Genomic DNA, 19,649 nt, shown 5'->3' on the forward strand with positions numbered 1-19,649 from the left:
ATGATGTTTTGATAACCATGTAAATCTCTCTCTGAGTTTTATCAACATATTCGCCTCTATTTATTCTCATATAATAGAAAAAGCTAATTAGCATCAAAGTAGACATCATGCAAGACTATAAATCTCCGCAAGCTCCTGACTGATCTTTTCGACTCATTCAGTCAGATGGCCCAAATTTGGACTAATTTTGTTCATTTGAGTAAGTAATGCCCAGAGCACGCAGGACCAGGACCAGCAAATGATGAACTAAAAACTACAAAGAGTCATGATTCTTACAAGCCTCTCATTCACATCTCATAAAGCCAGCCCAGTGGCGCAGTCTAAGGGCTGCATGTCAGTGCAAGAGGTGTCACTCCTACATGGTTCAAATCCTACTACATTCCCTGGTTCAAATCCAGGCTGTATCACATCTGGCTGTGATTGGGAGTCCCATAGGGTGGTGCACAATTGGCCCTGCACAATTGGCCCAGTGTCATCTGGGTTTGGCTGGGGTGGGCCATCATTCTAAATAATACTCTGTTCTTAACTGACTTGCCTGGTTAAATAAAATAGAATAAGATGGACGGTGAAATGAAACGACTCAATATCGCTGTCTGCCGGCCTTTGGGCTACTTGACTCCCAGTGCAGGAATCTATATAACTAATTTATTAAAAAACACTCCCGTTTCCAACTAAAAATACATAACATCACTAACTCAACTAATAACAGGCGGCAGGTCTGTCAAATAAATAAAAAATACTTTCCCCAGATTGGTATTTTGATTCGGTTCAGGATGATTTTTAGTTGTTGGTGTTGTTCATCTCTTGCACAGCCAGCCAGACAGACAGTCAGACAGACAACAACCTAAAGAGGTTTCACTCAACGAGCATAACTATTTTGGGAGATTATATTTATACTGGATTTAATAAGGTCTAAAAATAACAAAGTGCATTTTAACATCAACGTCGCACGTTTTTGTATCTTTCTTCGTATGACTACCTAACAGTTAGCTTAGCTTGCTAGCAAGCTGCAAGTGTGGTAACGTTAGCTAGCGGTTTACACAGGTGCTAGCTAGCTAACCAGCTGCCAGAATGAATGTCGCAAAAAGTGGTTATCGGGTCTTCTCTGCCAATTCTACTGCAGCATGTACAGAACTAGCCAAGAAGATAACCGAGTATGTATATTTTATTGTTCTAGCTAAATGTATGTGTTATGATAGATAGATAACCAGATAATGTTGCTAGCTAGCTCGCAAAAATGTGTATGCTGGTGTTTGCAGGTGCATGGCCACAGATGAAGTCATTTGAATTTAGCCAAGGGTCTTGCTTACTGTCATTAATCGATTGGGTTTATGAGTTGGTCATTTGCTAGATGTTGACAATGACATTCAGAGGCTTAAGGGAACTGATTTAATGTGAGACAATGGTGGGCGTCTCGGCTGTGTGAAACTGGGAACTGTCTCTTATTAACGTTAGTGACATTGAAACAGGGAGCGAGTGCCTGTGATCTAGATGAACTCTTCCCATGTCTAGATATGCAAGGTAGTGGGCCCACTGTCTCTGAATTACAATGTAACATGTTGCTTGCTTGCTTGGGTTTTAAATGATAGAGGTACAGCAGGCTTAGTCAGAGTGGGATCAGTTTCCATGCAGGGCCTCTGTCCTGTCTGAATAAGACACATCACAGTGTCATACCTCTTGTCTGGTGTGTTTTTTCAGAAGACTAGGAGTTGAATTGGGCAAGTCGGTGGTCTATCAAGAGTCTAATAGAGGTGAGTTGAAACTAATTATGTATATAACAGGGGAGGCTGCTGAGGGGAGGACAGCTCATAATAATTGGAATAATAACATGAGCCATCCTCCTCTCAGCAGCCTCCACTGGTATACTGTGCATTCGGAAAGTATTCATACCCCTTCACTTTGTTACGTTACAGCCAATATTCTAAAATATATATATTTTTTAAAACAAACTCATCAATCTTCACACAATATCCCATAATGACAAAGCAAAAAAAGGTTTTTAGAAATGTTTGTAACTATTACAATTTTGAAAATGAAATCACTTATTTACATAAGTATTCAGACCCTTTGCTATGAGACTCAAATGTTTCTAAAACTTGATGGGAGTCCACCTGTAGTAAATTCAGTTGATTAGACATGGAATGGCATACACCTGTCTATAAAAGGTCCCACAGTTGACAGTGTATGTCAGAGCAAAAACCAAGCCATTAGGTCGAAGGAATTGTCGTATAGCTCCGAGACAGGATTGTGTCGAGGTACAGATCTGGGGAAGGGTACCAAAACATTTCTGCAGCATTGAAGGTCCCCAAGAACACAGTGGCCTCCATCATTCTTAAATGGAAGAAGTTTGGAACCACTAAGACTTTACATAGAGCTGGCCACCCAGCCAAACTGAGCAATCGGGTTGAAGGGCCTTGGTCAGGGAGGTGACCAAGAACCCGATGGTCACTCTGACAGAATACCAGAGTTCCTCTGTGGAGATGGGAGAACCTTCCAGAAGGACAACCATCTCTGCAGCACTCCACCAATCAGGCCTTTATGGTAGAGTGGCCAGACGGAAGCCACTCAGTAAAAGGCACATGACAGCCTGCTTGGAGTTTGCTGAAAGGTACCTAAAGACTCTCAAACCATGAGAAACACGATTCTCTGGTCTGATGAAACCAAGTTTGAACTCTTTGGCCTGTATTCCAAGCGTCACGTCTGGAGGAAACCTGGAACCACAGGGGTGAAGGTTCACCTTCCAACAGAACAACGACCCATATCACAAAGCCAATACAACGCAGGAGGGGCTTCGGGACAAGTGTCCTTGAGTGGCCCAGCCAGAGCCTGGACTTGAACCTGATCAAACATCTCTGGAGAGACCTGAAAGTAGCTGTGTAGCAATGTTCCCCATCCAACCTGACAGAGCTTGAGAGGATCTGCAGAGAAGAATGGGAGAAACTGCCCAAATACAGGTGTGCCATGCTTGTAGCGTCGTACCCAAGAAGACTCAGGGCTGTAATTGCTGCCAAAGGTGCTTCAATAAATTACTCAGTAAAGGGTCTCAATACTTATGTAAATGTGATATTTCAGTTTTTTATTTGTAATAAATTTGCACAAATTTGTAAACTTTTTTAAACTTTGTCATTACGGGATATTGTGTGTAGATGGGGGGGAGGGAAATGTACAGAACCATCAATTTTATTTTTCGTTCTGTTGCACTGTTCCAACAGCAAAATTAATTTGTGAACCGTTTCTAACCCACAAAAACAGTTTATATCATTCCTTTCTGTTCCTTTTTAAACCTCTGAAATTGAAGATGTTTTTTAAACATTTAGTTTGAAATTAAATCACCACCAATTAGTGTGGATAGCTATTTACATGGGTTGGACAGTGTAGGGGGCATGGATTGGACAGTGTAGGGTGCGAGATGGTACTGAAATTGAGAGCGAGAGAGGAAGGGATTTGCATAGGCACTTCGTTGCATTTTTTTGTGGGACTGGAAAAAAATACCTGGAACATAAAATTATGTTATTAACCGGTTCCCATACTTTTAAAATAACTCTTCTGTTCCGGAACAGTATAGATCACGTTCGTTCCCGATTCTGTTCCTCAAAAAAAAACATTGGTTCTGTTCCCTGAATCAGTTCCAACTCCTAGTTGAAACCCAGTCACTCTGCCTACTCTGCTAATACAAAGGACAACTTATTTGTTTGGCCTGATACAAAGCATTTTTCTATTTTGGAAAACATGACATGTTACAGATGAGTATTTACAATGGCTTGATAATTATGCCTGAACTGAGTGTTATGTCCTAGTTGACATAAACAAGTCTAGGCACATTTGGGGAGCTGTAAGTGTAAAGTTAGCATTTTACCCACACTTGCTGTTGATTCAACTTTACGTGACCCTTGATAGAGACCAGAGTAGACGTGAAGGAATCTGTTCGCGGCCAAACTATCTTCATCATCCAGACCATACCCAGGTGAGTAGACTGAAATATGTCATCTCCTCCACACTTCTGTTCTAGGACACACACACACACCTATACTGTGTGTAATGTGGTGCAGCCTTTAGGACTATGCATATCAATCTATGTTGTAGGAGGGGTATTCACAAAGTCATATCACGTGTTAGGTTGCATTACCCATATTCAAACCTGTTTGATTGACACACTATAAATCAGGCACAAGCTCATCTACCATAATATGAATAGCTACCAGTGTTATTAATAGCCATCCTCTTATCTGTCATCTGACTTGGCGTGCACAAGCTGTACTGAGCATATGCTGTTGCCCTCTGTTTGCACTGACCACACCATAAATGTGACCATTATTTGTTATTGACACTTTTCCCTTGTTTTAACCTTGTTTTAACCAGAGATGTCAACACGGCCATCATGGAGCTGCTGGTCATGGCCTACGCCCTTAAGACCTCCTGTGCAAAGAACATAATTGGGGTCATTCCCTATTTCCCCTACAGCAAGCAGTGTAAGATGAGAAAAAGGGGTTCCATAGTGTGCAAGCTGCTGGCTTCCATGCTAGCCAAAGCAGGTAATTAAATCAAATCAAATATTATTTGTCACATACACATGGTTAGCAGATGTTAATGCGAGTGTAGCGAAATGCTTGTGCTTCTAGTTCCGACAATGCAGTAATAACCAACAAGTAATCTAGCTAACAATTCCAAAACTACTACCTTATAGACACAAGTGTAAAGGGATAAAGAATATGTACATAAAGATATATGAATGAGTGATGGTACAGAGCGGCATAGGCAAGATACAGTAGATGGTATTGAGTGCAGTATATACATATGAGATGAGTATGTAAACAAAGTGGCGTAGTTAAAGTGGCTAGTGATACATGTATTACATAAAGATGCAGTAGATAATAGAGTACAGTATATACATATGAGATGAATAATGTAGGGTATGTAAACATTATATTAGGTAGCATTGTTTAAAGTGGCTAGTGATATATTTTACATTTCCCATCAATTCCCATTATTAAAGTGGCTGGAGTTGAGTCAGTGTGTTGGCAGCAGCCACTCAATGTTAGTGATGGCTGTTTAACAGTCTGAAGGCCTTGAGGTAGAATCTGTTTTTCAGTCTCTCGGTCCCAGATTTGATGCACCTGTACTGACCTCGCCTTCTGGATGATAGCGGGGTGAACAGGCAGTGGCTCGGGTGGTTGTTGTCCTTGATGATCTTTATGGCCTTCCTGTGACATCGGGTGGTGTAGGTGTCCTGGAGGGCAGGTAGTTTTCCCCCGGTGATGCGTTGTGTAGACCTCACTACCCTCTGGAGAGCCTTACGGTTGTGGGCGGAGCAGTTGCCGTACCAGGCGGTGGGTGATACAGCCCGACATGATGCTCTCGATTGTGCATCTGTATAAGTTTGTGAGTGCTTTTGGTGACAAGCCGAATTTCTTCAGCCTCCTGAGGTTGAAGAGGCGCTGCTGCGCCTTCTTCACGATTCTGTCTGTGTGGGTGGACCAATTCAGTTTGTCTGTGATGTGTACGCCGAGGAATTACAGCCTGTTTGCAAGTGTTAACAGTTTACTGTTTACATTGCCCTTGACCATCTGTGTTAAAGGAAAATGTATACATTTTTCAACTTCATATTTGTAATCTTCAGCCCCACCCCAACATCAACATATGTGAAAATGGCACATTTTTTTGTTTTGTGGAAAAAAATATAGAGGAAGATAAGTGTTTCCAATGACGTCAGTGGTGTGCATCACGTGATTTTAACCAATAATGAGTAGGGAATGACTTCTAATTGTCTACTAATTGGTTGATGATGTCATTGGAAGCACTTATCCACCTATCTTTTTTATTACAAAACAGAAACGTGCGTTGATGTGTTGATGTTGGGGTTGTGCTGGAGAAGAATTTGAAGTGGAAAATGTTTTACATTTCCCTTTAAACTTGCCTCTGTGGCTGATTTCTCATTCTGCACCCTCTCTTAAAAGCAGTCTGCTGTTTCTTCAGTCTCTTTTCTCATCCTCTCTCTTTCTCCTTCCAGGTTTAACTCACATCATCACCATGGACTTACATCAGAAGGAGATTCAGGGCTTCTTCAGTTTTCCAGTGGACAACCTGCGTGCCTCCCCCTTCCTGCTTCAGTACATCCAGGAGGAGGTAACCATCTCACTGTAGCTCATGTGCCATGCCTGGTAGTAAAGTTGTAAGATAGTAAACTACACACAGCAGCCTATTCAATGTCAAATGTGGGCTCCTCTCACTTCCCTTCAGGTCCCAGATTACAGAAACGCCATTATTGTTGCAAAGTCACCGTCTGCTGCTAAGAGGTAACATATTATTTAGTTATGGAGGCCTGGAGTGTGATCATCTAATGTACATAATGTAAAAGGGTGTCTGCATTTCTCCGGTGTTTTCTTGCTGTTGTCTTTCAGAGCTCAGTCCTATGCAGAGCGACTGCGTTTGGGCCTGGCAGTGATGCATGGCGAGGCTCAGTGTTCAGAGTCTGACATGGCTGACGGACGACACTCTCCCCCCTGTGTCCGTAACACCTCAGGACACCCTGGGCTGGAGTTGCCTTGTAAGACCTCTCTAGAAGCCCTATATAGCTTATAGCTTGGTAACTAGCCAGGTGTAGTTGTAGTCAGTCTGCCATCAGATCAAATTGAAACTGTATCTTTGTCTGTAGCTTCCCCAATTCTTTAGTGTTGGTCAGGCTGTGTCTGTAAGATATAGATGGATGCATAGATGCCTGTACTCGTCAATGGTTGCATCCAAAAATATGTTAAGTGTAGTGTGAAATGTTCAAGTCTCTGAATTATTTGAATAATTATTTCAAACCCCCAAAATATCCATGGCAAAATCCTCATCATATGGATTTAATGTCAGCACTAACCGCTTCATAAGTGACGATTCTGCTATAACCATTTTAACACCTGACATAATTTTTTAAGGATCTTGAATTGTGTAGCCTATTTACTGCACGTTCTAATTCCACACATACACTGCCTCTACTAATGTTGCGACCGTAGCCTCCCTAAAATGTAAAGGCATTCATACCAAATCGTTTTAGAATGGTTTGCATGTTTAAAAATGACATTTTGAATAAGAGAACATACATTTAGTTTTTCATTTTGAGAGAATGACACTAACTTGATATTGGATATGTCTCATTTTCTCAGTACATTCGCGGTAAGGCTGTTAAAACAGTCGGGTCTGACAACATGGTCAGACTTTCTGTCTGGGCTTTGTGTCATTGGCAAATGACTCCAGAGTATTTATTATGCCAACTGGCTGTGTCCCCCTTCAGCTTTAGTGTTTGTAATAATATTTGTATTATTTACTTAATTTATTATCCTTGACTTAAAAAATCCTCTTATTGTAAGCCTGGGTCAGTTGCAAACTGTCCTACACATTTCTTGAATGAATAAGTTTAGTGGAATGGTTTTGGATTCTTCACGGGTTAGCTTTAAAGATTTTGCTTCATGTAAGAGGATTTTCCCAGTCCTGGCTTCATGTCTTCGTAGTCTGTTATGTCCAGTCTCTGTGGATGTGTGTTAACGTGGTGTTTATTTGTTGATAATAGCTGGCAGCAAACAACAAGCTCCGTTCCCAGGCATAGAGCTCCCAAGTACGACCGTAAACTTAATTCCCTTTTGACCACCAAATGGATCCTCTCCAAATGGTTCCTAAATGCGTGCATGTAGTGATCAAGGGTTTTCGAATCATCTTGCCAACAAACAGTCTTAAGTGCAAGGTCCTCTGTTGTGATTGAGGAAAGCATAACAAAGACAATCAATGGACCAATTACAAATGATCTGGGTCAGTTAGTTGATGTGGTCCAGCGCTACAGATCCATAGTGGGTGTACTGACGCCTATGTACCCTCACTGCATACTGTAGATGAGATCCTCATCAGGAATGGATCAATGTCTTCCTTGATCCACAGTCAGGTCTCCAGCAGTGTGCCGGTGTCAGAGGCAGAGACTTCAGACTGTTCTGCAAGATGGGCTGAAAGCCCTCCGTTAGTTGCTTTGTGAGACTCTCTTCAATCATCTGACAAATGGAACCATTTCTCCCAGATTCATGTTTTTATTTTCATCCGGACTCATCTTGCCAATCAACACATCATGCTTCCCTATTGAAGCCTCGCCCGAAGGAGTCTGATTAACACCTGGCCTTCAGAAATGCATGTTTTGAATACTAATTAAGCATGCCGTTGATATGTGGGCCTAATACATCATGATAGGAAGAGGAAACAAGATAATCCTTTTTTTCAGAATCTAAAGCAAAGATCCAGATTTTTGGGTGGGTGGCAACATGTTGTTCTTGTGTGTGCTGCTGAACACACAGTACAGTACACCACAGTAGGTCAGGTCAGGGTTATGTTGTGTTCACCTTCTTCCCTGCTGCCCATACAAACCAGTGGGCTGCTGTGTCACACACCTTGGGCCTTCCCACATTTAAATAACTATAAATCCTAAACGTGGACCCTACATGTCAATAACAACACATCTACTGGTTTGGGTGTGAATATGACCTGCTTATAACCTCAGACCATGACTATCACATATTAGTTGTATTATAGCATATGTATTCCTTAGCCCAGCAATGCTGGCTTCTAGCTTCATTGAGAGGATTGCTGAGATCTTCAGGCTTTTCAACTCTTGCCTCACATATATCCAAGACAAGTTTATCTCTAACATATGTGTAGGCCTAACTATAGTTTTTACTAGATCATTTTGATTAATTTCTATATTCTACCTGAAATCATTCTAGGTTGTACCTCTTTAAGACTACAGAAGGTTTTAAGACCTAGTGGTGATATTGATGCATTTTGAAAAGCTGAAATGTTCCAGTGCTTATTATTGCTTGTGTGTGGTCCCCTGTAAGGAAGGCATGTGTTCCAGGAAGGAATGTGTTCCTGGCATGAACCTGTGTTCCCTACTCATCTCTAGCTTCCACCCCCACAATCAGCTTCCCCACTCTGGCTGGCTGATTGTCCATCCGCTGATTGTGCGCTTCCCCCATTGACTGACAACAGTGGTGTTCAATAAGACAAACCTGGAACATTAGTAAGCGTGTGATTACCTCATCAGTGCTTGTCTGCCTCTATCGTTTTTGATGGATTAACGACAAGATTAGGTTGTGCATATTGCTATATGCAAACTGTTGCCAAATGTCTGCACTGAGCTCTGAGCAGACTGTGTTGTGGAGGAAATGTAATATCAGCGTCTGATTGGGTATGCTGGGCAAAAAGCCTGTCATTTTGATTATCCTTGTGCTGGAATGAGTTTGGCATTCCATTTAAATCTATAAGGGTATAATTTGGACAATTGACATAATTTATCTAATTTCCCAATTACATTTAATTTTGAAGTGAGAATGTTAGTCAGTTACCCAGAAGGGGGGGGGGAATTGCATGGAACATCAACTATTAATTGAAGAATACATCATCATACCAGTGATTGAAATTGGACTTTGTAATTGTGGAAAGCTCATACTTTTGAACCCATTTTACCCAATCTACTCTGAGATGTATCCTCACTAGTTTTACTGTTTATGCCTATGGATACTGTATGCGATGACTAGCAGTGACCAGTTCATTCTTCCTTTTCAGTAATGATGGCCAAGGAGAAGCCCCCGATCACTGTTGTAGGAGATGTCGGTGGAAGAATCGCCATCATTGTTGTAAGAAATGTGCCCATTTGTTTGGGCCATTTGTGGTTTTGTCCTGGAAGGCCTGTGCTATAATGAGCCACTTGAACTGAATTTGCAACATTTTGCCACATTGTATTTAATAACAGAATATGACAGCCTTAGATTATGTATGAAGGAACTACAGGCGCACATCATTTCCAATCCCGTGGTTGCCGTTCTTTCCCAGGATGACATCATCGACGACGTGGAGGACTTTGTGGCGGCAGCTGAGATTCTGAAGGAGAGAGGAGCTTATAAGATCTACATCATGGCTACACATGGGCTGCTGTCTGCCGATGCCCCCCGTCTTATTGAGGAGTCCGCCATCGACGAGGTGAGATACTGATGTAGGATCTTCATTTCAGACAGTCTGCTACAGCAGGAAAATAATCCTGCAGCAGCAGGAAATGTGAATTATTATGTGGATTGTAATTAATAGATGTTTTTGTAGGGGTTGATACATGTTTCATGAGGGAAAATCAAGTGGAAATGACAAACTTCAGAAACCTTTTTAAACTTCAAATACACTACAAGTTTTAGATTTCCTGCATTACATTTCCTGCAACAAGGTGATCAAATTAAGATCCTACATCTGTAACAGCAGCCCTGTGTTCTGAATTTATCACTACATCTTGAATGGGGAAGTGCTCAGTTCCTCATCCTAAAAGCTTTTCAATCACTTTACAACAGAAAGGCAGTGCCAACACTTTCTATGTACCACCTGTGTGCATGATATTGCAACTTGATTCGTAGGATGTTTCATCGCCTGTATAAAGGCTGTTATAAGATACGGTAGTCAGGCACAGTTCAGTCTGGGAATGAGACAAAATATACCACGCCGACGAACGGTTGAAAGCAGCGGGTGGCCCGGCCGTCCTATCGCCAAGCGATTCTACATGTAATATCAACACTGTTCGTGGACACCCAGCAGGTGATCTCCTGCACACGGCCAACCTTCATTATGGTATTTCCTCCTCTGTTCCCTGTCTGTCTGCCCCCCAGGTGGTGGTGACTAACACCGTCCCTCATGAGGTACAGAAGCTCCAGTGTCCCAAGATCAAGACAGTGGACGTCAGTATGATCCTGGCCGAGGCCATCCGACGCATCCACAATGGGGAGTCCATGGCCTACCTATTCCGCAACATCACGGTGGACGACTAGGCCAGAGACATATGGTTGAGTCTGTGCTGGAGGTGAGGTGTTCGGAGGAAGGCTGGTGGTATACATGCTATGGTCCCCTCCTCTCTCCACAGTGCAAGAAGTGCATACTGTCCCTGTTGTCTGCACCTTCACACACAGCCTAGTTCTGATGACTAGGACGAGGGGGAGTACCGTCATCATATCCCCTCTTACAAACCAATAAAATGTATTTTCATCAGCTTTTAGTGCCCGAAACATAACATGGAGTTGCTCAATAAAAGTGATAAAAGAAACAAAAAGTTAAGCAATACTAAAAGGTTGATTTAACGTGCGTATTTGTTGTCAGGTCTTTTGTGTTTTTTTTGCCTTACTATGCTAAGGTCTGGCAAACCAGCAATGCATGAATTACTGTACCTCACCTCCATGGTAGTTTCATGTCTTTTTTAATTCCTCCATGCTTCAAGATATGAAGGGATTTGTTATTTTGTTGGTTCACTGTTCACTGTTTTTCCCACCTGAGTAAAAGGTGTAGGGTGAGTGTTACGATGAAAACTAGCTTTCCTTGTCTAGCCCAGGGGTGGGAAAAAATATATATGTATTTTTTTGGGGGGGGGAGAAATTATTTTGGGTCAAAAAAACTCCAGGCCACTCTTGAGCGTTTGAAGCTAGATAGAAAGTATGTAGATATTATAATGGGCCGGTATTTTTTTCAAACAACTGCCCTTTTTCCTTTTTTTCCAAAATTGCTTTTGGGAAAAATCTGTGCCGCCTTGTGATAAATGTTGAAATCCCGATGTGGCCCTTGAGCCAAAATGATTGCTCACCCCTGGTTTAGCCACTGTCAACATATCTAATGATGGCTTTTTCTTCAGTTCTCCGTTATGAAGGAGGTTGACCCTATTTCACTCTTTTTAAGTATCTCCCCAATAACATCACTTATTGCTTGAATCATTTCCCCCCACACCCCTGACCCTCCAGGCCTACCGAGCACTGTGACTGCTTTGCATTTAGATGCATGTGTGTTAATGCAAAACCTACTGAGAACAAAGCTAAAGGAACCCTAGTACAGCAGCTCCCAACCAGTTGTGTGTGACACCTAAGCCTCGTGAATTCAGGCTGACTCACCAAATACATCTAATAAGACCACATGTATTGTCTACCACCACACATTAGGCCACAGATTAGGAACTTTTGACCCACCATGTTTGAATCCCAAACACTGTCCTAGTCATTGTTACTGTATTGGTCCAGTCAGTCAACTGTTCTCTGTGTAACTAACAAATGTCATGATTGACACAGATCGTTGGGCAAACTATAACATCAGCTGAATATCTGAATGGATATAACCTTTTATATTAAAGGGGGATATGACATCCTGACTTTGTAGTAGACTTTCCTATATAGTCTTGTTGCTTCTCATCGGCATTCAGAATGACTGACAATATATGCATTATGTGTCCATGCTGAGGTCATGGTTTTGAATATAGAAATTGTAATCGTGACCCTTTACCGTGATGTATGAAATTGTGGTGTCAACTTGCTGATCAGGAGGACTGAGATCTGTCATGATGGATGCCATTTAGTGTCCCCTATGAAAAGATGTGGACTAATAGTCAAACTGATGTTCAAGGGAAGTCGTGTCTGAACCCTCTGTTGGAGCTTTAAGCTCAGGGAGATATGTTTCTGAGGCAAACGCATAATGTATGTGAAGAAAAAGCGCTCTTAATGCTTGTGCCTATGTCTCTGGTACAGCAAAGTCTGCAAATGTAAATGTGTTGCATTCCGTTCCGCAGAACTTTCTCTTTACCATTCTTTGTTACTTTTGTTGTTGACATTCGTTCCTTTGTTATCCTGTAGGATGTGCTAATTGTAAACCGTTAACTATACCTGTGTGTGGTACAGACATGAGGAAAGGTCCTTCTTGGAGAGAAATAGCTGTTGCTATGCCAACTCATATCCATGTCTTCCGATAGCACATTGATTTGTTACTTCACTCTCATTGTCTGATCTTGATGTGGCCTATTTGTGAGTTTATGATTTAATCGAATAATTGGTGTCTGCATCCAATTTTTTGTAAGTTAAAATAAACCTTTCGGCTTCGTTTGTTTTTGCCAGACTTTTTATTGGTGAACAAAATTGTTATGTGTTTAATAATGTAACCAGTTACATTTTATTCTGGAGAATTCTAGTATCTCTAGTCTTAACAATCAATTTACTCTTCTGTTAAAATGAACCATTCACATTATTCAGGTCAACCTTCATCAGATCCCAGAACTATTGATTTATAATTACACAATTATTTGACCATCGTACAATCCCAATATTGTCAGTTGTTATACTTGATCAGGGGAAAATACCATTGAGTTTTATCTACGCTTTGATCAGAGAACATTACTTCTGGTTTGTGTTGTTGTAGTATAGCTACCTAATGCAGTGAGTGGACAGTACAGTGAGACAACTTCTTCAGATGAAGTCAGGGACCCTTTACTTGTTCCAAACTTCTCAGGTTTCTACTCATCACTGAGGAGCTTTGACCAAGTCGAGGGGCAGAGACGGACTAGAAAACTCTTATCCCTTGCAGTGGAGGCATTGGTAAGGATGCACATGCTAAAATTCTTCACCACCACTCCTAAGAACTGTAAAAAGGTATGATAAAGACATTATAGACTAGTAACATAATATATTTTAACTAGAAGTGCTGACTTCTGATGTTGGCCTTATGGATCACAGAAAATAATTTGCATGCATAATATTTAGGAGCTGTAAGTTAGACCATCGCCTATAACATAAATTGTACATTCTTCTTTAAGTTTTGAAAGATGGTAAACGGAAGCCCTTCCAACCCCGGAGAGAGTGGTACGCACCTGAGTGTGGGTCTCTGTCGGTGCGCGGTGGTGAGTGTGAACCAGCTGGTGCATTGACAGCTGTGTGTTTAAACAGGACCCAAAGAGGAACTAGAGTGTCACAGATCATAGGTCACTTCCTCGTCTGGGCAGAGGGAAACAATGCACCATGTCTCTGTGTGTGGCTGGAAAGGGGAAACATATTTCTGTGTGCATGTGTGTGCACAGTACTATATATTAGAATTATCACTAGCGCACAGTTGTTACAGTCTTAACTTTCATTAAGTACGCTTATACTGGATTCTGATTGTTACTATGGAAACATTATCTGCAGGTAATTGTTGATATAGATCGCTACAGGAAGTCATATGCTAAATCTGAAATGTCTATTATATAACTGACATTATTTGTGGCAGTGTCAGGTTAACGATGCATTGATCAGGAAAGTAGATCCTTATATGAGAATTTCACACTCTTTTCATATGGAACCTAGGCATGATTCCCTGCATAATGGTTTCTGTTACTAGCCATGTCAATGATCTGGGCATTGGAGGAACAAGTTGACATCCTGCCGAGCAGCACAAACAATGGTCTTTTGTCTGGCACAGTGAGAGGTTCCCTAGTATTTTATTTCTGCTCTGGCCAGGTTTTGTATTAACTAACAGGTTTCCCCATAGATTTCAAGGTGCGTTGTGTGACAGACAAGCAATGTCAAAAACATATAGGCCTACCACTAGAGGGTAATGTGAGACAACTTACTGTAACATTTTAACATTTTATTTAGCTAGGCATGTCAGTTAGGGCCTACCAAAAGGCAAAAGGCCTCCTGCGGGGACAGGGGCTGGGGTAAAAAATATAATATAGGACCAAACACACATCACGACAAGAGACACTACATAAAGAGAGTCCTAAGACAACATAGCATGGTAGCAACACAACATGACGACAACAACATGGTAGCAACACAACATGGCAGCAGCACAAAACATGGTACAAACATTATTGGACACAGACAACAGCACAAGGAGCAAGAAGGTAGAAACAATACATCACACAAAGCAGCCACAACTATCAGTAAGAGTGTCCATGATTGAGTCTTTGAATGAAGAGATGGAGATAAAACAGTCCAGTTTGAGTGATTTTTGCAGCTCGTTCCAGTCACTAGCTGCAGCGAACTGAAAAGAGGAGCGACCCAGGGATGTGTGTGCTTTGGGGACCTTTAACAGAATGTAACTGGCAGAACTGGTGTTGTATGTGGAGGATGAGGGCTGCAGTAGATATTTCAGATAGGGGTTTTTATAAATAAGCATCAACCAATGGGTCTTGTGACTGGTATACAGAGATGACCAGTTTACAGAGGAGTATAGAGTGTGGTGATGTGTCCTATAAGGAGCATTGGTGGCAAATCTCATAGCCGAATGGTAAAGAACATCTAGCCTCTCGATTTCACCATTTCCTGCCGATCTACAAATTGCGTCTCTGTAATCTAGCATGGGTAGGATGGTGAAGATGCTTGAAGAGATAGGATACTTGTTGATGATTTTTGAGGAAGTGGATTTGTGATACTGGTATGATGTTTTGGGATGATTCTACACCCCTGGTACTGAAGCTGATTTTGTCAACATAACCACATGTGTGTCTTGTTGATTGTATGCTTGTTTGTGTTCTTTTTATTTATTCCAGAGTTTGGCCAGGTCTCTGCTGCAATCATACTGGAAATGGACAGATTTTTGGGGGTATTGCTTTGTAAGTTCTAAATATCATCTCTGGCTAGTCTGTTATACAGTCTCTGGCTTGTTGAGTTTTGACTTGGGTAAAGAGATTTGATGTTTGCATGATAAATAAGTCCTTGTCACACCTCATACCAGATGTGTTATTACTTGGCCATTAGTTTATTGCACTTTCTTTTCCAGTAAGCACGAGCCAAAATGAGTCCACCGAAAATGACCATGACTAATACTTTGATATATAATAATATTTTATTTATCATGAATAGACAATATATATACAACAAGTAATAAAGCCATAACGTATTTGTTATACTGTTTTGGTGAATAAACATGATTTAATCATCAACATGTACTTCAAATTTTCATAGAAAAACAATACACTATGTAATTTATATTTGAACACATTTTGTACGTTTTTTAATAAATAATGATATCTGTGCAAAATAACTCCTAAGTGCATATGAATATTGCCAAACAACAAATTGGTATTATAGAATGAGGAACGCAACCAGAGTTGACTCAGAACATACTATGATTTGTTGCCATGACAAGCAAAATAAAGATTTGTCGCAAAGAAACTTCACTTGATGAATAAAAAAAGCTCTCATGACACGTTGTCCAAATTCAGCCTTTTCCCAATTAGCCACAACTGTCTATCGTCACAGTTATTGCAAGTGAACACCGTCAACACTTACAAAAGGCAAACACAACAGTAACATAGTAGGACATAGATTGAAAACTTGACAAAGTAAGCTCATTGCCACTTTTGCACTGTCACAGTATATTTTTAACAATGACACCACCACATTCAGGACATTGTGTTCTTGCACCTCTTTCATTTAGTTTCAGCTTTATCAATGTCCCGCACCTGTGTCATGTCATTAGTTCCGCTTCCCCTTTAACAGTCAGTGTTCCTTTCCTCTACTTCAGTGGAAATGCTGTGGTGGAGATACTTAGGATGGTTAGATGAGGAGGCTTACAGGGAATTGAAGCCGTCAGACTCCAACTCAGCAGCACGGTCTATAGCAGCAGCAGTAGTAGCACATTCAACACCACTGTGTTTGTCTGTAACACTGACCCAGCTTCGGGTCCCCATCCTTCAGCCTCTCTGTCCCCAGTCTGTCTTTGTCTGTCTGTCAGACCCCTCCAGCCCCTCTGCCTTAGGAAATGAGGCAGCTGTTGGTCTTGTTCATGGGGGGACGTTTGTTGCCGTCTTTGGGGAAGGTCTCCCTGCGTCGTCTCAGTGCGGGGCTCAGCCGACTGGGCAGGTTGGCTTGTTGCAGCAGCTCCCTGAACACCTCCAGTACGTTGTTGTTCTCCTTGGCAGACGTCTCCAAGAAGCTGTTGTTCCAGTCCAGCTCCACAGTGGACAGCACGTCTTCGCTGGACACCGTCCTCTCGCCATGCCGGTCCGTCTTGTTGCCGACCACCACGATGGGTGTGAACTTGTCTTCTTTGACCGCCAGGATCTCGTCTCGCAGGCTCTTGACAGCCTCCAGGGAGTCCGGGTCATTGATGGCGTACACAAGGGCGAACGCGTCGCTGTTCTGAATGCAGAGCTTCCTCATGGCTGGGAAGGAGTAGCTGCCGCTGGTGTCCATGATGTGGATGGTGACCTTGGCCCCTCCGATGTCAAACTCCTTGCTGTGCAGTTCCTCCACGGTGCGCCGGTGCTTGGGTTCGAATGTGTCCTGGAGGAAGCGGCTGATCAGGGCTGTCTTTCCCACGCCAGCTGCCCCCAGGAACACCAGACGCACCTCAGTCTTCTCCTTCACTACTAGAGACATGATGACTTCCTCTAACACACTTTAACACTGGCTCTCTCTCTTCCAATTCTGCTATTTTTACAAAATAACTCTCCTTGAACCTTTAGAGATGATGGAGAAGTTGGACTCTGCTGCAGAAGCTGCTGGAGTTATTCAGTGAACAGGGACAGTGTGGTAGGTTGTAGTAGTAAATCACTGAGAGTAGCTGGCAGTTGCATCTGTGTATGTCTGGTTGCCTGTGCACGCTATTTATGGTCTTTTTCAATCAGAGATTCCATGCCCCCTCCTACTCTCATCCAATCAGGAGAGTGGAGTGTCTCTTTGAGTGAATTCAAAGCAGCCAGTCAGAAAGACTCATGCAAACGACATAGAATCAGATTGCGAAGGAGGGAGGTGATGGATAGGAGTGAGCCCAAACCAGCGGGTGTATGTAGGATGCATTGCACAGTGAGATGATTTTTGTATACCCACGATTGTATACTTTCATAAGACCTTTTGCACACAAAAAAGAAATTGTCTGCTCTGTGTGTGGGATTGTTAAATCAGCCTATGTGTTTGTGTACTATAGAATGTATGTTGACTGTTCTTTTATGCAATATGTATGTACAGATGTATTATCTCAATTTGACCTGTTTCTCACAGTAGGAAAATAAATCCTGCAGCAACAGGAAATGTGAATGATTATAATTAATGGGCATTTTTGTAGGTGTTGATGCATTTTTTGTTAGGGCAAATCAAGTTTGAAATTGTTAAGTGGAAATTACAAACTTTTGTAAGCCTTTTTAAACCTCAAACAGTACAAGTTTGCATTCCACATTCTCTGCAACAAGAGATCAAATTAAGATAACACACATTGCATGTTAATTTCTTATATGACATTATTGGTATGCCATGCTGATCATAAAGGACCAGCAATTAATCACTCATCTTTTACAACACTTGGGACCTTGAGTGAGCACGGCAGAATGAATTTATGAAAAGCTCACTTGCTTTTATGCCTACAAAAGGTGTTGACAAGGGAGCTTGCATGTTTGATGCATTGTGTGATACATTGCAATATCTTTGTGAGTATGGCTTCTGCCTTAGTACATACTGTGCTTTGAGCTATTGATAGACACACATATGTACTCTTTAGTACCATATCTACATCTATGGATACAGCTACTTCTTTACCACAGCCAGGTTATCAGGCTTCTGTGTCCTTCTGCTCTCCATTCCTCAGCTCAGTGTGAGAGAGAGCCTTCTGGAGCTCCGTTTTTTTTAAATAAAGCAGCTGTCACGATGTGCGCAACTGGTTGAAGGTTAAGTCAGGTGCAGAGATGGGTGATAACAGGCGCACTTTATTCATGCCCAAGGAAAACAGCGATAATGCCCACGGTACAATAAACAAAACACACGCGTCAAACACATACCCGGCGCAAACCAGCCTGATGCGAACCACACGTAACAAACAAACAATTCCACACACAGACATGGGGGGGAATAGAGGGTAATATTCATTTAGTCAGATGAAGGAATGTGAACCAGGTGTGCGGAAAACCAAGACAAAACAAATAGAAAATGAAAAGTGGAGCGGCGATGGCTAGAAGACCGGTGACGTCGAACGCCGCCCGAACAAGGAGAGGGACAGCAGCTCTACTCATTCTCTAGCTTTTCCTGTAAACCTCCAGCAGTCTGTGTGGTCAGTCGAGCTCAGCCCTCCACCTCCCACAGGATCCCGGTTAGTTATTTGATGCTCATCATTCTGTGACCTGCCGGACCCAAACGGTCAGCACGTTTCGAAAGGTTGTGGACTCAAATGAAACACACCACTCGAGGAAATCCCGGTACTGTGTCACTGTCTCAGAGAAAATGGCATATTATAACAGCGCTGTAAAAGAGATTCTGTCCTGGAAACGTCTGTGTAATCACTATTACTGTTTATAAGAACTTGTTGAAGGATCCAGACTTTGACTTAGTCAAATCCCAATGCATTTTTATGCAATTTGTCTTGCATGTAATTTATCTCTATGTCTCTGTCATCCTGCGGTGTCCCAGTTAAACCAGAGTCACAGTTGCAGTTCCCCTTACATTGAGAGGGTATTGCATCACTCAGTGGGATTGCTCATCATAGGGGGCATTCCATGGATTGGTGTATGGATTGGCCTGGACCTGGGAGTCCCACTACTTACGCCCTCAACTGGCCGTGCTGTAGGAGGCTTTCTCTCAAATCACCCTCATGGCCACTTAGGCTCTCGTTAAGCCACATAGACACTGAGAATTTGCATGGAATGACAATGAGTGTGTTGTGCAGAGAGGGCTTTATTTTCCCATTGCCCTCCCTCCTTCACTGGCTGGCTTTGTAGTCTCTTTCCTCTCCACTAAAGTTCTCTTCTGGAGGACTTCTGTCTTCAAAGCTCAGCTAAGGAGTCTGTCTGTGTGTCTTCATGGCTGGATCCTCCTGCTATATTACATGCATAATGTTTACATATTTTCATTACTCATGTATTCTATCCTATTCTACTGTAT

The 19,649-nt window shown here is 42.1% G+C and overlaps 2 protein-coding genes and 1 long non-coding RNA gene across 6 annotated transcripts; 1 reads left to right on the forward strand and 2 right to left on the reverse strand.

Annotated features, from left to right (window-relative positions):
• Positions 1 to 604: 604 nt before the first annotated feature.
• LOC110486555 (phosphoribosyl pyrophosphate synthase-associated protein 1) lies at positions 605 to 12,905 on the forward strand. Of its 4 annotated transcripts, none has more exons than XM_021558253.3 (11): positions 606 to 1,154; positions 1,699 to 1,751; positions 3,898 to 3,964; positions 4,360 to 4,532; positions 6,008 to 6,123; positions 6,238 to 6,293; positions 6,399 to 6,544; positions 7,550 to 7,594; positions 9,583 to 9,653; positions 9,850 to 9,996; positions 10,665 to 12,905. In XM_021558253.3, the coding sequence occupies exons 1-11, from the start codon at positions 1,072 to 1,074 to the stop codon at positions 10,821 to 10,823; spliced, it is 1,116 nt and encodes a 371-aa protein (XP_021413928.1). In that variant the 5' UTR covers positions 606 to 1,071; the 3' UTR covers positions 10,824 to 12,905. The 4 variants fall into 4 exon arrangements, with proteins under 4 accessions (XP_021413930.1, XP_021413928.1, XP_021413929.1 ...); XM_021558254.3 differs by having other exon boundaries at positions 783 to 1,154; positions 1,702 to 1,751; XM_021558255.3 differs by lacking the exon at positions 7,550 to 7,594 and having other exon boundaries at positions 605 to 1,154.
• On the reverse strand, positions 9,731 to 13,745 carry LOC149978930 (uncharacterized). Its single transcript, XR_016486006.1, has 2 exons — positions 13,667 to 13,745; positions 9,731 to 10,054 (listed from the first exon to the last, which is right to left on the reverse strand). It is a non-coding gene; the product is annotated as an uncharacterized LOC149978930 (long non-coding RNA).
• Positions 13,746 to 15,604: 1,859 nt separating this feature from the next.
• LOC110486556 (ras-related protein Rap-2a) lies at positions 15,605 to 17,822 on the reverse strand. The gene has a single exon (XM_021558256.3). It carries the CDS (start codon positions 17,160 to 17,162, stop codon positions 16,536 to 16,538), a length of 627 nt encoding a protein of 208 aa, XP_021413931.1. The 5' UTR covers positions 17,163 to 17,822; the 3' UTR covers positions 15,605 to 16,535.
• Positions 17,823 to 19,649: the final 1,827 nt, after the last annotated feature.

This window comes from Oncorhynchus mykiss, chromosome 13 (genome assembly GCF_057628025.1).
Source record: "Oncorhynchus mykiss isolate SJ-2025 chromosome 13, ASM5762802v1, whole genome shotgun sequence".
Lineage (NCBI taxonomy): Eukaryota > Metazoa > Chordata > Actinopteri > Salmoniformes > Salmonidae > Oncorhynchus > Oncorhynchus mykiss.